The 21764-nt window shown below is 42.9% G+C and overlaps 1 protein-coding gene and 1 non-coding gene across 3 annotated transcripts; one reads left to right on the top strand and one right to left on the bottom strand.

Annotated features, from left to right (window-relative positions):
- Nucleotides 1-1966: 1966 nt before the first annotated feature.
- KPNA2 (karyopherin subunit alpha 2) lies at nucleotides 1967-11234 on the bottom strand. Of its 2 annotated transcripts, none has more exons than XM_072781091.1 (11): nucleotides 11077-11234; nucleotides 9680-9777; nucleotides 9394-9531; nucleotides 7767-7855; nucleotides 6706-6974; nucleotides 6150-6244; nucleotides 5789-6052; nucleotides 5361-5594; nucleotides 4919-5101; nucleotides 3159-3308; nucleotides 1967-2314 (listed from the first exon to the last, which is right to left on the bottom strand). In XM_072781091.1, exons 2-11 carry the CDS (start codon nucleotides 9752-9754, stop codon nucleotides 2222-2224), a joined length of 1590 nt encoding a protein of 529 aa, XP_072637192.1. In that variant the 5' UTR covers nucleotides 9755-9777; nucleotides 11077-11234; the 3' UTR covers nucleotides 1967-2221. The 2 variants fall into 2 exon arrangements, with proteins under 2 accessions (XP_072637192.1, XP_072637193.1); XM_072781092.1 differs by lacking the exon at nucleotides 11077-11234 and adding an exon at nucleotides 10554-10695.
- Nucleotides 11235-14959: 3725 nt separating this feature from the next.
- Nucleotides 14960-15032, top strand: TRNAR-CCG (transfer RNA arginine (anticodon CCG)). The gene has a single exon. It is a non-coding gene; the product is annotated as a tRNA-Arg (tRNA).
- The last annotated feature ends 6732 nt before the right edge of the window (nucleotides 15033-21764 follow it).

Genomic DNA, 21764 nt, shown 5'->3' with positions numbered 1-21764 from the left:
ACTATTGGGTCATGTTTTCCCTCTAAAAACAACAGACCTTATGCTTCTTACCAGTGTGTATTCCACTGGTCCCTCTGAGCCCACTCAGCCTCAGCTCTCTTAAAACAAAAACCTATGGTGTCCAGCTTTACTTCCAAGATTTTTCTCACATTCAAGACTTTTGAGTCCAGGATCTTAGGGACTTACCTTTTGAGCAAGGGTAGGAAAAAAAGGGCAGTGGAGCAAGTAGGTGGGAGCAGGAAGGCAGTCTGTGTAGTTTCGTGACTTCTCTTCTGCCTCTCCTCTATGGAAGCCTTTGCATATAAAAAGCCGAGAAAATGACCAGGGCTCCCAACAGGACGCCCTAAGCTCAGGAGGACGGGATGTAACATGCCTCGGTGTTCCAAATCAAAAACTTGGCTGCAGGAGGTACTTTAAAGAAGTATTAGCTGAAGTATTTGCTATTTCTATACGTAAATAAGCATTAAATATTATTTCATAGCAGGAACTTTAAGCCTATTCTCTGCAAAAGGCAAAACGTTACGTATGTATAGGTTAATGAACTGAAGGGTTAAGAATATCATGTTCAGGGATCCCTGGGTGGCGCAGCGGTTTGGCGCCTGCCTTTGGCCCAGGGCGCAATCCTGGAGACCCGGGATTGAATCCCATGTCAGGCTCCTGGGGCATGGAGCCTGCTTCTCCCTCTGCCTGTGTCTCTGCCTCTCTCTCTCTCTCTCTCTGTGTGACTATCATAAATAAATAAAAATTAAAAAAAAAAAAAAAAAGAATATCATGTTCATTCATATCCACTGAGAAAGTAAATGGAAATCTGTTGCATTATACGGATTTGCAAAACTAGCATATTTTAAAAACTGAATATAGTAGCCCTTTGTGGTCCTATCACACTTTGAGTCTTCAACCCAAATGCCCACCCCCATCACGTCAGCTCTAGATCGTCTATGGCAAAACAACCAGGCAAAGCTGTCCAATATCAGCAGTGGAGGCTTGGCTCATTACTTTTCCATGAATCAAAGGAAAAAGACAGTAGTGCTTTTAAGGTGCATTTCATTTGTCCTTAGGACTAGTGGGGCTCCTTATTAACCCTCCCTTCTCCTTCCCCCAAGCCCATTTCCTATGCTGCTAATAGTAACTATTCCTTAGATTAGTGCCTTCCAACCTGGACTGTACAGGAAGAATGTATGGGGATTAAAATTAAAATATCAGATACTGGGACCCCACCCCTTACCAATTAAACAGAATTTGTGGGTAAACTTTCCAGGTGATGCCAACAGCTTTGAAACCATGTTCAGCCTTGAAGTTTGGGAGGAATGAATTCTACTTGTAGCTTGAGACTTCTAATTTTATATATATAAATAAATAAATATATATATACACATGTGTATATATATTAAATTTTATGTACATGTATATATTACACACGCGTATATATAAACATCCTAATTATGATTAATATGCATACATATACACACATACATATATGTGTATAATATGTGTATGTATATATGTATATATATATATATTTTTTTATTTTATTTATTCATGAGAGACACAGGCAGAGGGAGAAGCAGGCTCCATGCAAGGAGCCTCACTCCCTGGCCTCACTCTCACTCCCTGGCCAGTGAGATTTAAAGGAGATATTGGCTGAAGCCTTCTGGGAAATTCTGTTCATTTTCTTATGCAAACTTCTGAAAAATTCTATTCTGGCTGGAGTATAGTGGATATGAAGCTGCAAGTGCCAACAGCCATTACTGACAAAGAATCGAAGCAGCCTAGAGCAAACCCAGAGCTCAGAAGTGGGTAGAAGAGTTATGACTCCTGTATCTTTGAGGACATCACAAACCTGATATCAAATGTCATCTGCCACCAGAATTACACCTCTGGTTGGTCACATTGGTTTGGTTCTGTCACCCTTCATCTGCAATCTTAAGAACTCCAAATTAGAAAGTAATGCATAGGAACGGTGAGGTAGAGAAAAGGGTGGAATTTAATCTTTATTTACAGGACACTGTAAGATAGAAGATTCCACATAGAAATAAGCAACCCACTGAGAGGAGGAGCTTCATACAGTTTGTACAGTTCAGAACTGGTCAAGTATAGTTTCGTTGTAAAAAGTGCTACAATAACAAAACACATTTAAAAAAGAGTTCTTAGTAGAGAAACAGTAAGACAAACTTCTACCAAACAGTACACAACAAACAACTTTCTGTCTCAGCTGTACAATCTAAAAGTTAAAGGTCCCAGGAGTGCCATCCTGAACTTGGAATGTATAGCCTTCAGAGGTAGTTTCGGGCACAACATTCTGATCTTCCTCTTCCTGGAAGTATTAAAAAACAAAACCAAACAATATAATTTCACACACATAGCACATTTCTAGGAAGTAGCCTGCCTAGAAGTCTCTATTTACTCTTAAGGTCTTCATCTGCATATTATACTAATCAATGCCATACCATATTTCAGTATTTGAAATAGTGGAGGGAAAGCTGCTGAAAACTTGCCAATTCAGGAGCGCCTGGGAGATGGAAGATTCCGAATGGACTAAGGAATGCTACCACAGCAGACTTTCTTCCCCACCTGTCACTTTTCCATAGGAAATGGGAAGATGGGGATCCCTGGGTGGCGCAGCGGTTTGGCGCCTGCCTTTAGCCCAGGGCGCGATCCTGGAGACCCGGGATCGAATCCCACGTCAGGCTCCCGGTGCATGGAGCCTGCTTCTCCCTCTGCCTGTGTCTCTGCCTCATTCTCTCTCTCTCTCTGTGACTATCACAAATAAATTAAAAAAAAATTAAAAAAAAAAAAAAAAAAGGAAATGGGAAGATGGCCTATTAGCCCCAGAAGATGGCAGTGGGGTTGGCCCACTTTTCCATCATCTCCTATACAAACTTACTCTCAAGATACTCTAAAGTCCTTAAGACTGTTCATTCTAAAGAAAGAGGGGTAATTTTTAAAAAAATTTTTTTAATTTCTAAAGATTATATGATCATCAAGCCAAATATTTAAGAAGCAAAATATATATATACATTATGTCCTACTCACACTGATATTTTGCCATATTTAACAAGGTCACAGGGCTCATTTAAAAAGTATAAGGAAGAAAAAAATCTTATGGGCTTGACTTTGTGTATTTTCCAAATTCTTGTTAACTTTACCATGTTACTCACCTCTACAGAGAAATACTTCTCAATCAAGTTTAATGAAGCTTTGTACACAGACTCGTTTTCATGGTTTTGTAGAGCTTCAATTTTGTCCAAACCCCCACATTCTTCAATCATTATACTAAGTTTCTCAGTTTCACCTAGTTTCTCAGCAGCCTAAAAAAAATATCCAAGTTTAGTGGAATTTACTGAATGTTCTATTTTAATGAAAACCGTGAAAAAAAAAAAAAAAAAAAGGAAAACCGTGTTTATGTTTGGGTATTGATGGATCTCAGACAACCACTTTAAAGTTCCTTCAACAACCCTATGAGATGGTTTTATTTCCAGTTTACATTTTCAAAAAATTCAAGGTGATCAGATCTATACTTGTTCTTAACAACTACTTCTGTAGCTCTCAGCTAGATCTTACAGTAGGTCTCAAATCATTTCTATGAATCAAAATCACCTGGGCAACTTTAAAAATGTTATCATAACCAGGCAGCCCCGGTGGTGCAGCGGTTTAGCGCCGCCTGCAGCCTGGGGTGTGATCCTGGAAATCCGGGATAGAGACCCACATCAGGTTCCCTGCATGGAGCCTGCTTCTCCCTCTGCCTGTGTCCCAGCCATTCTCTCTCTCTCTCTCAATAAATAAATAAATTAAATTAATAAAAAATTAAAAAAAAAGAAAGTTTAAAAAAAAACAAAAATAAAAAAAAATAAAAATGTTACCATAACCAAGTTTGGTCTTTGATGGGAACAGAATATTACTGTTTTATAAAAGCACCTCAGGGGTGCCTGGGTAGCTCAAGCCAGTTAAGCATCTGACTCTTGGTTTCAGCTCAGGTCATGGTCTCAGGGGTTGTGGGACTGAGCTCCATTTTGGGCTCCACTCTCAGCATGGAGTCTGCTGAGATTCTCTCTCCCTCCCCCTTTGCCCCTGCCACACATGCTCAGGTTCATAAATGAATGAATAAATGAATGAATGAATGAATGAATGAATGAATGAATGAAAGAAAAAATCTTTTTTAAAAAGCACCTCTGATAACATCAAAGTGTAGTCAAGGTAGAGAACCATCGTCTAAGGACAAAGATGGCCTAAGGTGTATAAAAATAAACATCCCTGATTGGATTACTTACTGATAATCAAGAATTTATTAGGTATAAAAATGACATTGTGGTTTTAAAGTCTTCAAATTTTAGGATACATAAATCTTTACAGATTAAATAATTTATTTGCTTCAAAATAATTTAGAGGGTTTAGGTAAGAAGGAGTAGAAAAATAGGCCAAATGTTGACAATTTATTTATGCTGGGTGACAGATACACCAAGCATCATTATTCTAGACTCTTCTAGGTAGAATTTCCATAATCAGAAGTTTAAAGTCATTAGGTAGGACCTACCTATCCCCAACCACTGTGACAAAGTGTCATATGCTAGCATGCTCGGGTCAATTAGGAAGGGAATCAGAAAAAAAATAAAATGGATAACTAAGTCATCAAAATTTAATTTCACCATAATTCAGTAGGACATTGAAGAATTAAAGATTTCTGACAAAATAGATAGGAATGAATTGTGTCCACATATGGACTTGATTTAAATTCAGGTCATCCCCTTGTCATCTCCTTTAAATCTCTTATAATCCCTTGTCACGTCTTACCAAGAGTGTGGCCCACATAAGCAGCCTTTCTAATTCTGTGGCCTACTGAGCAAACTTAGCTGCCCTCCCGTGGGTTAAAATACCATCCATTACCATCAAGCCCAAGTTCAAATGCTACCTTATAACTTACCTGAAAGATGTTTGAAATGGCATCTAGAATAACCAGAATAATTTTGGTATCTTTTGCAGTTAAGAGGTTCATCAATGGTTCTATTATGCCACAATGAACGAGGTATACAATCTGTTCAACTGTTCCACCACTTGTATAGTTGGTCACAGCCCATACAGCTTCCTTTTGTGTCTTAAAGTCTGCCTAATAAGCATAAGGAAACAAGTTTAATTCAGAACAATTGTAAAAATAGGATCCCAAAAGTATGGTTATAGAAAAACAACTCTAACTACCAACAGATTCCATCTAATCTTAAGTGAAGGAGGTTACTGGCCACTATTTAGCAAAAGGACTCTAGGTAGAATCCAATATTGGCACATTAAGAATCTTATCAAGCACAGCTCTACCAAATGTCCATCCATAAATACTAACATTCTTTGACTAAATACTAAGACTTCATTACCTTAGAGAGAACACCAACGAGGAATGGGACTAATCCATGATTCACAACTTGCTGTATCTGGTCCTGGCGACCAGCTGTGATGTTTGACATCGTCCATGTAGCTTCCTTCTGAATATTAGTTTTGGGGTTCGTTAGCAGGCTAGGAAAGACAGCAAGTGCTCCTGCATCTATTACAACCTGAGTCTGTTCATCTGTCCCAGTGACAATATTTCCTATGGCTCTTAGTGCAGGAGTCTGAAAAGAAAAAGAAAAGAAAAAAAAGTTGATGCCAGTGGTTATCTTTTATTTTTTCCAGCACTGCTCAAAAACTCTATAAAGGTTCTGACAAATCAGAGGCCCATCATGGCCTAAAATAGGCAATGTCAATTGTTAGTATCAACTGACCATGCTTAAGGTTTAATATTTTTAGCTAAAAGTTAAAAACTTACCACAATGGGTAATTCAGTAGCTCCTAAAAGCTTCACAAGTTGGGGCACAACTCCTGTTTTCACAACCATTTCAATCCGTTCATTTGGACCATCAGTAAGGTAGGAAATGGCCCAGCAGGTATCTGCTAATACTTCTGGATCATCATGATGCAGGAGACGAACTAAGGTAGGAAGAATCTGCTCAACAGCATCTAACGGGGGTGCTGGATTCTTGTTGCGACAAAGGTTTGAGAGTGTCCAAGTAAGGTTACGTAAGTAACCACACTGAGGGGAAAGAAAAATGCAGTGAGAACTCCTGTGTATTTTCAGGGGGTGGGAAAAAATAAGAATCAAGAAGTAAACTAACTTATTAGTAACTTACTGCTAAAGATGACATATCAGGAACTGCAAGGAGAGCCAACAGTGGGTCAACTGCACCATACTTGATAACCAAGTCTCGAAAAACTGAACCATCACCTAAAAAAAGGCAAGGTTAATTATAACCTACTTGTCTAGCACCATCAATATTCAATGACTGAGTTCACCAGTGTCCTAACGCAAACACAATACTCTCGGAAATTCCCTAACTTACTTATATGCCATTAGCAGCCCTGATAAGCACTGGAAGCAAACAAGTTTAAATCTTAACACACAGGTCACTCTTACTTATGGACAAGGCACTTCTCCCAACCTCAGTATGATCAGAGATAGTCCAAAGAATTTTATTTATTTTTTTAAAAAGACTTTACTTATTTATTCATGAGAGACAGAAAGAGAGAGAGGCAGAGACATAGGCAGATGGAGAAGCAGGCTCAAGGCAGGGAGCCTAATGTGGGAATCGATCCTGGGAATCCAGGATCACTCCCTGGGCCAAAGGCAGGTGCTAAACCACTCAGCCACCCAGGGATCCCAGTCCAAAGAATTTTAAATCCAAGTACCTGCAATGTTTCCTAGAGCCCATACAGCTTGTTCACTGATGTGGGCATGGGAAGATGCCAACAGAGAAATGAATGCTGGGATAGCACCTCCATCGACCACAGCCTTGGTCTGTTCTGATGTCCCAGAAGCAATGTTAGTGAGGGCCCAAGCAGATTCAAACTGAATAGGACTACAATCAGTTCTGCCCAAGAAGGACACAAATTTTGGAATCAAACCAGCCCGGATTATGTTGTCTATGGGGGGCTGTTTTTCCCTAGAAAGCAGTTTCCTAAGGGTAAACAAAAAAAGAAACAAAGTTGAAAATGATTAACAAAAGTAGTTTGTGTAAAAATCAATTTAAAATGCAACTTAAGAGTTTAGAGCTAATGCACTATATGTTGACATATCCCGGAACTTAAGGGAGATGAACAGACTGGTTGCATAGTATGACCACATATGGTGTCTTTAACTACCTTTTTTCCCCCAAAATAAAATATTACCAATAATGGAAATTTGCTATTCCCCCAGAAAACTACTTTAGATCTTTTTACTTTAAAACTGACAGAATTACACTGCCATTCTTAATTTGTGTTTCCTTATCTACTAGTGAGGTTAAACATCTTTTCCTTCGTTATTTGTCACTTGGATTGTTTTTTAGTACACTGTCAAAATACAGAAATTACTCATTCTTTCTGTTAATGGATGTCACAAATATTTGTATTTGATAAAAGTTAAGAGTAAGCACACCCATGTGTTTGGGCCCATGGATGTGCCAATCCCATTTACTAAGTAATTCCTCCTTTCTCTATACCAACCTTGGTTGGTGCCACCTTGACAAAAACTGTTAATTTACTCAAAAAGTACACCAAAAGGTTAATAGCAATTATCACTGCGGGGGTGAGTAGGACTTCAGGCAATTATAGAAAAATCATACTTTCTTTCACCTAAGGGAAGATTCTAATGCAAACAGCCTTATGACCAACTTAACCTTCATTTTACTGTGCCATCTGTCTCTTTCCCATCAAAAAATCCTAAAGGGCTGATATCTTAGGTTACCCATGCTATAGCAGAAAAGACTTACCTAGCAGCTTGAGTAGCCTGGAGCTGGCTTTCCAAATTGTTGCTATTTATGCCTTTGACAATGTCATCAACAGACCAATTTACAGTGCCCTGCAAGGAGAGTGTGACTAATTTCAAATGATCTCTTTTAAGATTAAATATAAGCAATAAAATCCTTACTTGCCATTGTGAAGACATTTTTAGATTTATAATCAGGTACTAAAAGTTTAGCCTTACATTTAATTTTGGCTATCAATCAATTATTCATGGTTTTGTATGCAGAATAGTGCCAAAACTTGGTATATGACTCACTGGAATCTCCAGTTGTGGAGTATCATCCCAGCATCTCATCAGTAAAAGGAGACTGCAAACAATTTAATAAATGAAATTCAAGCAGTCTGAAGACTGGTCCTACAGTCTCAATCACTTGCATTTAGATATGCTGTTAGGGAGAAAGGGATGGAGTTATATAGGCAGTGTGCTGGAGATTTTCATATGTAAGCTTATAATCTATGCATTTCCATAGTACAGGGCTACAAAAATGTTTCATGTTGTGATCATAGTAGAATGGTTTGAGAACCAGTGCTATAGTTAGCTCAAAAAGACAACACCCCTGTTCCCACAGGTGCTTACAGCTTAAGAAGGAAAATGTGAAAAACAGACAACCATAAAACAAATGGTGAATATTTATGTTGTGTTAGCATTTACTCTCCATTTTTAGTGCACATCTGGGATGCTATGGGAATTCTGAAAAGGAGACATTTTTCCTGCTAGGCTGACCAAGGAGTGCTGTAAGAAGATGGGATTTGAATATAGTACTCTAGAAATAACACATAGGTATTAACTATTCAGTGAAAAACAATTTTTTGAACTACTAAAGGTTCTCAGTATCTTTGAAAGATACAAAAAGATAAATCTGAAAACCTAAGATTGATCTAATTAAAAAAAAAAAAACTTCAAAGAATATGGATTTAAAACTACCAAAATTTTTAACAGAGAAAGAACAGGTCTAAAGCAGTATTTTTAAGACTATGTTTAGGTAAATAGTATGTGGCACAGAATGAAGGGAAAGATAAATTAGAAGACCATCTAAAATAGTTCAGGAGGGAAAAGATCTGAACAAAGCTGGTGACAAATACAAAAAATAGGGAACATCCAAAGAAGCCAGAAAGTGACTGGTTCTAGACACACGAACTTTCTGTTAACACAGGAATGGCCAGTCAAGGTCCTGAACTGGTGGCTAGAAATGCAGGGAAATTTGAAGGGAGTTCAGAGCTAAAGGAGACTTCAGAATCTGTTTCAGTACATTACGGAGACCAGGAAAGAAGACAACCCAACAGAATTACTGACTGGGAGAAAAAAAAAAAAAAAAAGATCATTAACAGAGTTGACAATTAAAACCATTAGGCTAGGAACATTATTTAAGTTTCTTCCTTTCTTTCTTTAAGTAGGCTCCGTGCCCAGTGTGGAGCCCAATGTGGGGCTCAATCTCACAATGCTGAGATCAAGACCTGAGGTGAAATATGAAATAAAGAGTCAGATGCCTAAGCGACTGAGCCACCCAGGGACTCCTTGCTTAAATTTCTAAGAAAAGCACCATATTGATTTTGTGGGTTTGCCAGAATTCACAATCTAAAATATATATTTACCTGGTTGTTGCGGTTTTCCTGCAGTGGAGAGGTAGCGTCATCAGGAAATGAGCTTACATTTCTCCTTTTCAGCATCTGGTCATCCTTCTTCGCTTTCCTCAGCTCCACATTAACTTCTATTCGGCGCCGCCTCATTTCCTTGGAAGAAGATAAACCACTTCACCCACTATATCAATTTTTGTGGCTAAGTGAGAATATTTATTTCAAATTTCCTCAAAGTTCTGATCACTTCCCAAATATCTTTCCATTTAAAAAATAGCATAGGAAAGCAACAGAAGATACTCACCGTACTGTCTTTCCCCTTGTTCTTGAATCTGTTAAGGCGGGCAGCTGGTGAATTAGCATTCTCGTTGGTGGACATGGTTATGAGACAAAGGAAGAAAGCTGTAAGATGGAGGAAGAGAAAGAAATTTCCCATTTATCATTTTGCTTTGTCAATAAGAAGAGCATTAATAGAATTACCAAGCATATACTGGACCCACACTTGTATAGTAGAGGACTAACTTCCTTTTTCAGCACTATGAAATACTGAACTGGCCCAACAGTATTAGTCCCCTCCTCTCCGAAAGGCTGAGACTTCCTGGAACAGTGCTGTCCATCAGAAAGAGAAAGCAAGCTGCATAAATTGAAAATTCCTGGTAACTACATTTTTTCAAAAACGCAAAAAGAAACGGGAGAAATGAATTTCAAATCTATTCCCTCCGGCCCAACACGTCCGCTATACTCTCCTTTCCACATGTTCTCCTATTTCGAGCTAGATAGATTTTACACTTTTCATACTAATACTCGGAGATCATGTGCGTACTTGGGGCTTACAGCACAGCTCAATCCGGGCTAGCCACATCGGTTTGAGGACTCACACACCACACTGGACAGTGCAGCTGGGACCAACTGAACACAGGGTGGGGCAAACTGAGCTCACAGTTAAAACCGACGTCCTAACGGGCCACAAATCCATATTCCGGAGGCTCTCCCAATGGCCAAAACAGGTCCATTCTCCACACTTGAAAATTAAAGGAGTATGTGGCACATCATCGCGTTACGGAGGCTTCCATAACCCTGCGTGTCAACACCGAGACCTCGAGACCCAATTCTGCATCCTCAGCACCCGGCAAACATTTTCATTCCCAAGAAACGCTCTCAGTTAGGCGGCTACTAACCCCGCTTCCTTCAAACAGAGCTCTTTCAGAGCGATCGCCAAGGGAGGACAAAAGTACAAGTCCTCCTGGCAATGTGCGGTCTTCCATTCCGTGATGTTCCCTGCCGACGCTGTGTCACAGCCGGGCCTGGGCCTACGTGTTAAGAGACGGTTCTTCCAACTGCCACCGCCCCCCCGCCCCGTCTCCAAGCCCTTCCCCTGCCCCCCACCCGGGAAGATGCAGCGGGGAACGGGCGGAGGCGGGGCCAGAGGGGACAGCGCCGCCCGGGCCTCGGCGATCTTCTGGGCCGCGACGCGCCGCAGCTCCCGCCGCGGTCCGCAGAGCCTCAGCGGCCCCCAAACCCAAGCAATCGCACCGCGACACGGCCGCCTCCTCAACGAACGACGCCCCCAGGCCTCGTCAACGACGGAGGCCACAGCCAGGTCGGGCGTGGAATCCGGGCCTCCCCTCCCGCCACCACAAGCGGGGCGCGGCCTGCCAGCCTGCCGCTGCCGCTCGGGCCGGGCCCTGGCCTCAGTCGTACCTCCACGGCCGGCTCAGGCTTCCACGGGAGGCGGTGCGGGGCGCGCAGGCCGCGGGTCAGCTGCCCTCAAAACGTCCACCGCGGATCAGCCCAGAGACGGTGTGGCTCGTGCTGCCGGCCGGCGCGATTTAAATTTCCCGGTGTCCCCGCATTCCGATTGGCTGGTTCGAGCCTACGCTGCGCTCCCATTGGCGGATTTGAAAAACACGTTGATTTGGGGGGGTCATGGGGCTAAGAAGGAGAGAAGAGAGCATCGCGAGATATGGGAGAGGCCAGGCAATCCCAGAGCGCTTTGCAGGTGGATGAAGAAAGACTCCAGATCCCGGCGTGCAGCGGGCCAGTGCGCTGGACTTTGGCCTCAATCTAGGGGCTCTGCGGGGGGTTCATGCTAGTGAGGTTGCTCCCAGGTCGTTTGCCTGGGCAGCTGCTTTAACCCAAACACCACAACTGATTTCCAAAATAATGCTCTTTAAAATTCTTGAAAGAGAGGAGGTGGGTAAAAAAAGAAAAAAAATTTGATATAGAAACATATTGCTATGAGGTTTTTCCTTGATGGGACACAGTAGGAACTTGGCAGGGGTTTCTGGCCACTATGGAAGGAAAGGATAAGGCAGGTTTGGGCTGCATTTTTTAGTTTTTATTTTTTTAACGTGAGTTAGAAAAGACTGCATAGAAGCCACAAACATGGAAACAGAAGGTTTCTTAAGCCTATTTCTCCAGTCTTTTACTTTTAAATAATTTAAAATACAATAAATAAATAAATAAATAAATAAATAAATAAATTCAAATACAGAAGAATTGCAAATCCATACCCAGATTGGCCAAATATTAACATTTTGCCACATTTGCTATTTCTCTATGTACACATGCACACACACACATATGTGAGTAAAAGTAATATGTAAAAGCCACGTATACATTTCTGAGCCAATTGTAAGCATTTCAGAAATTATGTCCCTTAACCACTAAATACTTCATTTTGTATCTTCTAGTAACATTCTTTTATATGACTACACCACAGTTATCAAATTCAGGACAAATGAACTTTTTTTGGTTTTGTTTTAGGATTTTTTTTTTTAAGTAATCTCTACACCCATCATGAGGCTCAAACTCATGACCCAAGATCAAGAGTGGCATGCTCTACCAACTGAGCCAGTGAGGGATCCCAACACAACTGAATTTTGATGCTATCATGTATTATGTAGTATGTTCAAGTTCTGACAATTGTTCCAATATGTTCTATGCTGTATTTTACACTTCTCTGAATAAAATATTTGCATTTTCTTGCATCACAAATGGTTACAGAGCATCAGAATTAAAGACCTTTTTGTTTGTGCAATTTTTCTGCATTCTAAAAAGGGCATTTTTAGAAATGTTGTATTGGCTTATTTGTTTTACTATAAAGAAATTCAAACATTGAACTTTATCCATTCTTGCAGGCATTTTTGCCAGCCTCATTCATTGTGTAGCAGCCATGCGCTTCATTAGCAGTTGATTCTACGCCTCCCAATTCAATCAGTATGATCCCATCCCCCTAAGTGCAAAATGTGGAAGGAATTCACCCCTAAACCAGTCACTGCAAGGGATTCTCTTGGCTACTGTGAATGGTTCAGACGCAGGCATATGACCTAAATTCATTCAGTCGGGAAGCCTATGCCTTTTGTTTAATGACTGGTGATAGGAAAGCAGGCTCTGTTCTTCTGAACTGGGGGATGTGAGTCCTAGAAATTTGAATAGGACAATTGTAGAGAAACCATGAAAGCTCTGATCAACAGCTTGCCCTACCTCAGAAGGTTGCAATTACATAACTTTGCAATTATGTCACCTGACACACTTCCTTTGTTGTTTAAGCCAGTTATATTGGGTTTTCTTTTGCTTGAAAATATGGAGTACTATGTGCCCAGAAGTGTTCTAAGTGTTTTACATATATTAATACATCTAATCTTCACAACTCTGCGTTGTAGTATGATTATTATTACCTTGACCATTTCACAGAAGACTGAATTAAGAGTGGTTAAGTAGCTTGTCCAGGTTCACAAAGCTGGTAAATGGCCAACAGATTCAGACCCAGATGGCCTTGCTCTCAACCACTGTTCTGTACCCTCACCTGAAAACAGTCTGAATCAGAAATATGATGTCAAAAGTTGCCTTTGAAAGGTATAAAGTTGCCCTGGGGGTACCATACACCCTCTACTCTTAGCTATTATAGTTTGGATGGAGGTTCAGGAGAGGGCCTTGTCTGGCCTAGGCCAACCAGTACATTCCATCCCCAGACAGGGGATTGGTTTGATGATGAAGATAACACAATGCAATAAAATGTTTATTGAGGCCTTTGGGCATAAGACAGCCTCTCTCTTTCACAGGACTGGGTGTGCTAGTGTGAGCCTGAAACTCTGCTGCTTTCAGAGAAGCAAATCCAATTGTACCTAAGGCTAAATAATTGTAGTTTGTCTGTCAGTCATTGTTTCAAGTAAAAACCATTTTCCACTGAAAAAAGCAGTTAGTTTAGCTTGCAACTGAAACATCAAACATTTTTTTTTCCCTCAAAAGACAACCACTGAGGGGTGACTCGCTGGCTCAGTCCCCTGAACTTGCGACTCTTGATCTCAGGGTTCTGAGTTCCATCCCCACGTTTGGGGTAGAGATTACCTAAAAATGAAATGTTTTTAAAAAGTGGGGAAAAAAAAAAAGACAACCATTGTATTTTGGTATGTGCTAGAAGTGGTTGTCTTTTTTTGTACCGTGAATAAGTGAATTATCATTTACTAATAATGTCCTAGTTTTCATCAAAAGCATTTCCTTAATGACTCAGGGTCCACAGGGAATAAAACAGTGACATATGACACACAGACACGTAAGATTTCAAAGATACACACCGAGGTGTTAATCGTGGTAAGCTCCACATGGTAGAATTTTGGTCAATTTCCATTTTCATTGTTTGGTTCACCCATACTTCATACAATTCTACAATGAACAGGCGTTAGGTGTCTAAGGAGACAAACGAAATTATCTATTTTTAAAAACCACGAAAGCGGCATCTTCACGTGCAACAAGCATAGACATACTGCGCGTGGCACCAAAAAGTCTCTGAATCTTATCCAAGACCTAGGATAGGATAAAAAATAATAATAATAATAAATAAAAAAGCAAATCCATATTATATTAATGGACCTTGTTATATCCATTTCTCCTTTAATTCGGAAGGAAAGCAGAGAAAGGGGAGAAAAATGGATTTAATCGAGGAAGAAAATGCATATTTGTAAAAAAAAAAAAAAAACTTTTTTTAAACTTTTAAAAAGGCTGTTCCTGCTGTAATCCCCCAAGAGTCCCCAGGACATCCCAGTTTATGATACAGCTACAGGCTGACCGCGGGCAAGAGAAAAGGAGGGGCAGGACGGGACGCGAAGGTTGCGGGGCGTGCAGGTGCGGGCCGGGGCGTGCAGGTGCGGGCCGGGGCGTGCAGGTGCGGGCCGGGCGCCAGCTCCGCGGGAGGCGGCACCGGCGCGGGCCCAGGAACTTTGTAAAATGCAGACGCGCGGGCTCATCCAGCTACACACAATTAGCACGGAGGGAGGACAGGCACTGGAACTTCGTCTAAGTTTCCCCCAGCGCGCGTGACGCGCCGCCAGGACGGAGAACCTTCCGAGGAGCCCCGCCTGCGGGCAGCCGCTCTCAGCCGCCCGCGTGCCGGCCACGCAGCCGCCGGGCCCCGGGAGCCGGGAGGGCTACGCGCAGGCGCACGGGGGCGGGAGGAGGGCGCAGGGGGCGCAGGCGCGCGCTGTCGCTGCTGGGGGCGGCGCCCGGCGCGGGGCCGCGGAGCGCGGGGCGGGGCGCGATGATGGCATCGCGTAAGGAGACGGTGTGAGAACCCGGATCCTGTGGTGACCCAGTGGCCTAATGGATAAGGCATCAGCCTCCGGAGCTGGGGATTGTGGGTTCGAGTCCCATCTGGGTCGCACGGAGATTAGTTTTGGTGGAGAGGGAGGCGGTCGTGGGGGCTGACGGCGGGGAAGTAGATTTTGATCTGTGATCCTTCCGCGTCTCTGACGGCGGCCTAGAGAACAGCTGTACCTACAGATTAGGCACTGCGCGTCCGCGCGTTAAAGACCCTGCCGCTGAGACTGCAGCTGAAGGCTGAGACTTGGCACAGAACGGGGGCACTTGCATTGAGTTGTTTTTTTTTTTTTAAGAAAAAAATCCTTAGGGAGCACGACCTGCCGACTAGACAGATGGCATCACCCCCCTTTGGTCCACCTTCTCTAGCATAGCTTCACGGTGGGCAGCCACACGTGCAGAGCTCCCCCCGCCCCCCCACCGTCAGGGGTGTGGGAGCCCTCCCGGCGCGCTGGCTCCGAACAGATTCCCTTGCAGCACTAAGGACGGTTTATAGGGAAGCCACGGTGCTGTTGCAACGGACATGTTGATAGTAAACGCATTTTGTGGTTTCTATTCTCAAGCATTATGAACAACCGACTGTAGTCAGAATGGATGGATGTGTGGTTTGGGGGTATGTGTCGGTGTATGTTTCATTTGCAAATTCATGTAATGAAAGAAATACAGACTTTCAGCTTTTCAGACCAGTTCAGTTGGCCGTCTTGAAAAGTTTAAACTTCTTGCAACACTCGTACAAGAGGAGTACCAGCGGGTTACTTCTACTCTTTAGAAACAACTAAATACAAAATGCAATATGCTACCCTGGATTTGAACCTCAAACAGAAAAAGGACGTTAGGGAGAAAGGGAGAAACAGTCTGGAGCTTAGTTAGATATGCCAACACGCAGTGCTTCTTACGTCAAATGTACATGGTGACGTTAACATCAGTGCAAACTGGCTGACGGGTGTAGGAGCCCTCTGTTCTGTCTTTGCAACTTCTCTGTAAATCTGACATTATTCCAAAATTAAAACTTTAATTTATTTTTTTAATTAAGAAAAACGTATTTATTTATTTGAGAGAGAGAGGGAGAGAGAGAGAGAGAGAGAGAAAGCATGGGAGTACAAGCAGGAGGGGCAGAGAGAGAGGGAGAGAGAATCTCAAGCAGACTCGCTGCCCAGCGTGGAGCCCGATTAAGGGCTCCATTTCATGACCCTGGGATCATGACTTGAGCTGAAACCAAGAGTTGAGTGCTTAACGGACTGTGCCAGCCAGGTGCTCCCCAAATTAAAATTTTATTAAAAACCAAAGAACCAGTGGAGAAACAGGACTGATATCCTTACCCACTTTTTTAAGATTAGGAATGTAGTGCTGTATTTTTTTTAAATATTTAATTTATTAATGATAGAGAGAGAGAGAGAGAGGCAGAGACACAGGCAGAGGGAGAAGCAGGCTCCATGCAGGGAGCCCAAAGAGGGACTTGGTCCCAGGTCTCCAGGATCAGGCCCTGGGCTGAAGGCCATGCTAAACTGCTGAGCCACCGGGCTGCCTTGTATTTTTTTTTTTTAATAGATTTGATTTATTCATTTGAGAGACAGGACAAGCAGAGGGAGGGACATAGGGAGAGTGAGAAGAGAAGCAAACTCCCCACTGGACCTGATCCTACGACCCCAGAATCATGTCCCCACTGAAGTCATAGGCTTAACCTGACTGAGCCACCCAGGTACCTCTCGAATGGCAAATTTAAGACACACCTTTCCAGTCCTTATCTTGCTTAACATTACTCTGAAGATTGAAGCTCCTGACCAGTCCTTCCTTTAATTTTTTTATTTTTTAAAAATTTTATAATTTATTTGAGAGAGAGAGCATAAGAGAACACAAGCAGGGGGAAGGGGTAGAGGCAGAGGGAGAAGCGGACTCCCCCACCACGCAGAGAGCCCCAGCTGTGACTCAATCCCAGGACATATCCCAGGATCATGATCTGAGGCAAAGGCAGATGCTTAACTGACTCAACTACCCAGGTGCCCCACCTCAACCTTTTTGAGAATACGAGTTTTTTTTTTTTTAAAGTAAGCTATTTGCATAATGTGGGGCTTGAACTCACGGCCTTGGCATGCTCTACTGACTGAGACGGCCAGGTGCCCCACCAGGCCTTCCTTCTTGAAAGACTCTTTTCCCAGGCTTCCGGAAAAGCCCATTTCCTCAGTTCTCCAAACAACTTCTTTTCAATCTCCTTTGCTAGTTCTCTCTAGGTGCCAACAATGGAAACAAACCAGCTCAACCTAAGCAAAGCAAATAATAATTCGTTGGAAAGACATGGGGGAAGGGGAGCACTCATTAAATAGCAGGGCAATCAGGCTCAGGAACCGGCAAGAAATCAAGGACAACCAATGCCCCCCCCCCCCCCCCCAAAATCAAGAAGCTGAAAGCACAGTGACTCTCATAGCCAGAAATGCCTGGTTGGGAGGCCGCCACTGCTGTCATCACTGGCACTCGTCACGCAGCTAGAGCTGCAGTAAGTGCTTCTGACAGTTCTCTTCATCCTCGGGCCACTTGCTCTGGAATCAAGTTTTCAACGAAATGCTTAGAATTGCCCAGCTTGGATCAAGGACCTTTCTCCTGTTAATCCATGGGGCCAAAGAGCAATTACCCTCCCACCAATTCTTCCCTTGAGGTGGAGAGGTAATTCCTTTAAAGTAAAAAGAGGCATGCATGCTAGCTAGCCATTGACACACAAACACCTTTCCTCAGCACGAATTTGGTACATTTTGTTCTAAATAATCCATATTCATTGGTCTACTGCTACTGTTGATTTCAGGGGATGTAGACCAGGATTTTTTTTTTTTCTCATTGAACCGTTTAAATGAGTCTCAAAATTTTGTGGCAGATTTTTGGTCAAGATATTTCCATTAAGAATTATTGACTTTCTTGCTGCCTGAGTGGCTCAGCGGGTGAAGCATTTGACTCTGGATTTCAGCTCAGATCATGATCTCAGGGTCACAAGATTGAGCCCTGCATTGGTAAAAAAAAAAAAAAAATTACAGATTTTAAAAACTAATAACTTGGGATCCCTGGGTGGCGCAGCGGTTTAGCGCCTGCCTTTGGCCCAGGGCGCGATCCTGGAGACCCGGAATCGAATCCCACGTCGGGCTCCCGGTGCATGGAGCCTGCTTCTCCCTCTGCCTGTGTCTCTGCCTCTCTCTCTCTGTGACTATCATAAATTTAAAAAAAAACAAACAAAACTAATAACTTAAAACTAATACAAATTGTCCTTTCCTTCTGAAGGTTTTATGATGCTTAACTATCATTAACTAGTTATTATTAACTAGTCTTTTAATTTTAAACTGAAATGGGCAATTGAGACATTGAGTTCTGAGACCATTCTTCCGCCACTGATTAAGACTAGGGTGGTAGGTGTTGGGGATAATATCCATTTAGCCTTCTGGGCCCCTAGGCAGACTTGTGACCTTCCCAGGTCCAGCCTTCCTGTCTACTGCTTTGATGACACAGCAACCACCTGTCTTATGTTATGAACAGCAAAACGGCCTGGGCAAGTATAGTCAGAGAGGTTCTTTTTTTTTTTTTAATATTTCATTTATTTATTCATGAGAGACACACACAGAGAGAGACAGAGACATAGGTAGATGGAGAGGCAGGGTCCCCACGGGGAGCCTGATGTGGAACTCAATCTCAGGACCGTGGCATCATGACCTGAGCCAAAGGCAGATGCTCAACCACTGAGCTACCCAGGGCCCCCTGGTCAGAGAAGTTCTTAATACACATGGCCTTGCCAGGGACTGTATCAGTGATGGCAGCATCACCTCATTTCAAGAATTTGGGGCCACCTTCCAGTTTTCCGAAGAAAGACAACCTCCTTCAGCTCTGCAAGCATGTGAACAATGCGAGCCATATGGCTACCCAGCACTAATTAGGCCTGGATGGTTCAGGAGAATCACCTGAGCCATGAAACCAGCTGCTTCCATTGGTGGGTCATTTTTGCTGTCACCAGCCACATTGCCACAATGAACATCTTTAACAGATACCTTCTTTTTTTTTTTAGAAAGAGATGGAGAGAATGCAAGCAGGTGAGCGGGGTGGAGGGGAGGGGCAGAGGAGAGGGAGAGAGAATCAGAAGCAGGCTCCATGCTCAGCACAGAGACTAACACCGGGCTTGATCTCATGACCTTGAGATCATGATGTGAGCTGAAATCAAAAATTGGATGCTCAACTGACTGCGCCACCCAGGTGCTCCTGACAGACACTTTCTTGACTTTGAAGCCCACGTTGTCCCCAGAAAGAGATCCACCCAAAACATAAAGTTGCATCTCAACTGTTTCATTTCACTTATACTCACATCTCTTGTAGCATTGACTGGAGCAAAGGAGGAACATGCCAGGTCTGAAAACACCAATATCCATATAGCCCACAGGGACAGTACCAATACCACCAATTTGTAGATGTCCTGAGGGCTTGTCATTTGGACAAGTTGATGACAGGATGCAATCTGGAGCTTCAAGCAGCATGGTTCCACAGGCATTGCCTTATTTATGGGTGACTTTCCATCCCTTGAACCAAAGCATGTTGGCACTTGGCTCCAGCAGGCTGTCACTATTCCAACTAGAACTTGGCACAAATGCCACTGTGTTAGGGTTAGAACCAATTTTCTTAATGTAGGTGCAGATTTCCTTAATGTTTTCCTCATACTTCTTCTGGCTGTAGGGAGGCTCCAAGAGAATTCAGTTTTTAACACCAGCAATTAGTTGTTTTGTACCCCATGTGTAATCCAGAAGAGCATGTGCATGGGTCTGCTCATTCTTGGAAATACCTGGTTCAAATTCACCAACCCCAGCAGCAGCAATCAGGGCAGCAGAGTCAGCCCATGAGATAATGGGCTGTGGTGGTGTTTTAATTAAGTCTCTGTGTCCTGGGGCATTAGCGATGGTAATGCCTGCTGTTCTCGAATTTCCACAGGCAGATACCTCAAAGGCGATACCACACTCACATCAGCTTCCAGTTTATCGACAACCCAGGCACAACTGAAGGACTCCATTCCCATCTCAGCAGTCTTTGTCTCAAATTTTTTCAGTGGCTCTTTTGTGTATCCTACTGCATTTGAAGATCAGATAGCCGGTAGTAGTACACCTGCCCAAATCTCCATGTCCAATGATGGTGATGGTGATGTCTTTTCCTTTCTCATTGTGGCCTAGATTTAGCGGTGGATTTCAGGACCTCCATTTCCTGGCAGCAGACCTGTTGCAAAAAAAAAACCCCAAAACAAAAACTAGATTGTGAGTTTTTAAGGGTCACAGACTCTCACATTTCAGTACATAAAATGTGTGTCCTTGACATTATACAAAAAATAATCTGGCCCCAAATGTCAATATTGCCCAAATCTAAGAACTCCCTTAGAGACTTGACATAGAGATGGTCTGAATATATTATTGATGAGCCTCAAGAAAAACATTTCAGGGCCTTATCAATTGTCCCTGTTTCTATCATTTTTCCTTTGTCCCCCAAGCAGCCTCAGGGACACACTGAGGAGTAGGTCAAAGGGTACCACCAAATGGACACTTAGGGGGTGCCCGCGTGGCTCAGTTGGTTAAGTGTCTAACTGATCTCAGCTCAGGTCTTGATCGCATGGTCCTGAGTTCAAGCCCTGCATTCTACGCTGGGAACCTACTTAAAACAAACAAACAACAACAACAAAAACCACCACAAATATACATCATCTAGGGATGCTCACGGTAAGCTGGGTGTAAAGCTGCCCTCACTGAGGCCTTTGCTGAGTCAAGTGCCTGATTCTGGAGACCTAAGCTCACCACAAGAGCCAGGCTGACATGTGAGGAGACAATGGCAAGAACCCCCGACGCTGGAATTCGTAGTACAGTGTATAAGCTGGGGTATTTGTTCCCACTAGCATTGTATTACCATGGACCTAGTTATTTGGAGAAAACCATTTTCCCCACAGGAAAGATATATTATACCTATGATCAAAGATAGCATCCTAGGGGAGGCGGGTGGGGGGAAGGGGAAGCTGGGTGATGGGCATTAAGGAGGGCATACGATGAGATGAGCCCTGGGTGTTATACTATATGTTGGCAAATTGAATTAAACTTTTAAAAAGTATAGCATCCTTAATAAATGGAAGGATATGACAAAATTCAGATATTTGAACTTTTTGCATAAAATTCTCCCTTTCCGGGATCCCTGGGTGGCGCAGCGGTTTGGCGCCTGCCTTTGGCCCGGGGTGCGATCCTGGAGACCCGGGATCGAGTCCCACGTCAGACCATCCGGTGCATGGAGCCTGCTTCTCCTTCTGCCTGTGTCTCTGCCTCTCTCTCTCTCTCTCTCTGTGTGTGTGTGTGTGTGTGTGACTATCATCGATAAATAAAAATTAAAAAAAAAATTCTCCCTTTCCTTTTAATTGAGCTATATAAATATCAGGCTTTTTCCACGATCATGATTTTTTTTTTCGATCATGATTTTTTAAAAGTAATTTCTACACTCAGTGTGGGGCTTAAACCCACAACCCCAAGATCAAGAGCCATATGGTCCACCAACTGAGCCAGCCAGGCACCCCTGATTGATTTTTAATTGTAGGCTATTCTACTTTGGGGTTAAAAAATAATTATTATTGGGATCCCTGGGTGGCTCAGGAGTTTAGTGCCTGCCTTCGGCCCAGGGCGTGATCCTGGGGTCCCGGGATCGAGTCCCACATCAGGCTCCCTGCATGGAACCTGCTTCTCCCTCTGCCTGTGTCTCTGCCTCTCTCTCTCTCTCTCTCTCTCTGTCTCTCATGAATAAATAAATAAAATCTT

The sequence above is a fragment of the Canis lupus genome, chromosome 16, assembly GCF_048164855.1.
Source record: "Canis lupus baileyi chromosome 16, mCanLup2.hap1, whole genome shotgun sequence".
Lineage (NCBI taxonomy): Eukaryota > Metazoa > Chordata > Mammalia > Carnivora > Canidae > Canis > Canis lupus.
Note: the sequence above shows the minus strand (reverse complement) of the source record. Positions and strands in the feature narration are given on the sequence as shown.

What these genes read in the sequence shown, in the direction of transcription:
- KPNA2 (XM_072781091.1), bottom strand. Translation starts at nt 9,754, where the DNA reads ATGTCCACCAACGAGAATGCTAATTCACCAGCTGCCCGCCTTAACAGA. An exon ending in CAGGCTACTCAAGCTGCTAG is followed by an intron (nt 6,975 to 7,766) that starts GTAAGTCTTTTC and finishes GTTTACCCTTAG; the next exon opens with GAAACTGCTTTCTAGGGAAA. An exon ending in GGCTCTAGGAAACATTGCAG is followed by an intron (nt 6,245 to 6,705) that starts GTACTTGGATTT and finishes GCCTTTTTTTAG; the next exon opens with GTGATGGTTCAGTTTTTCGA.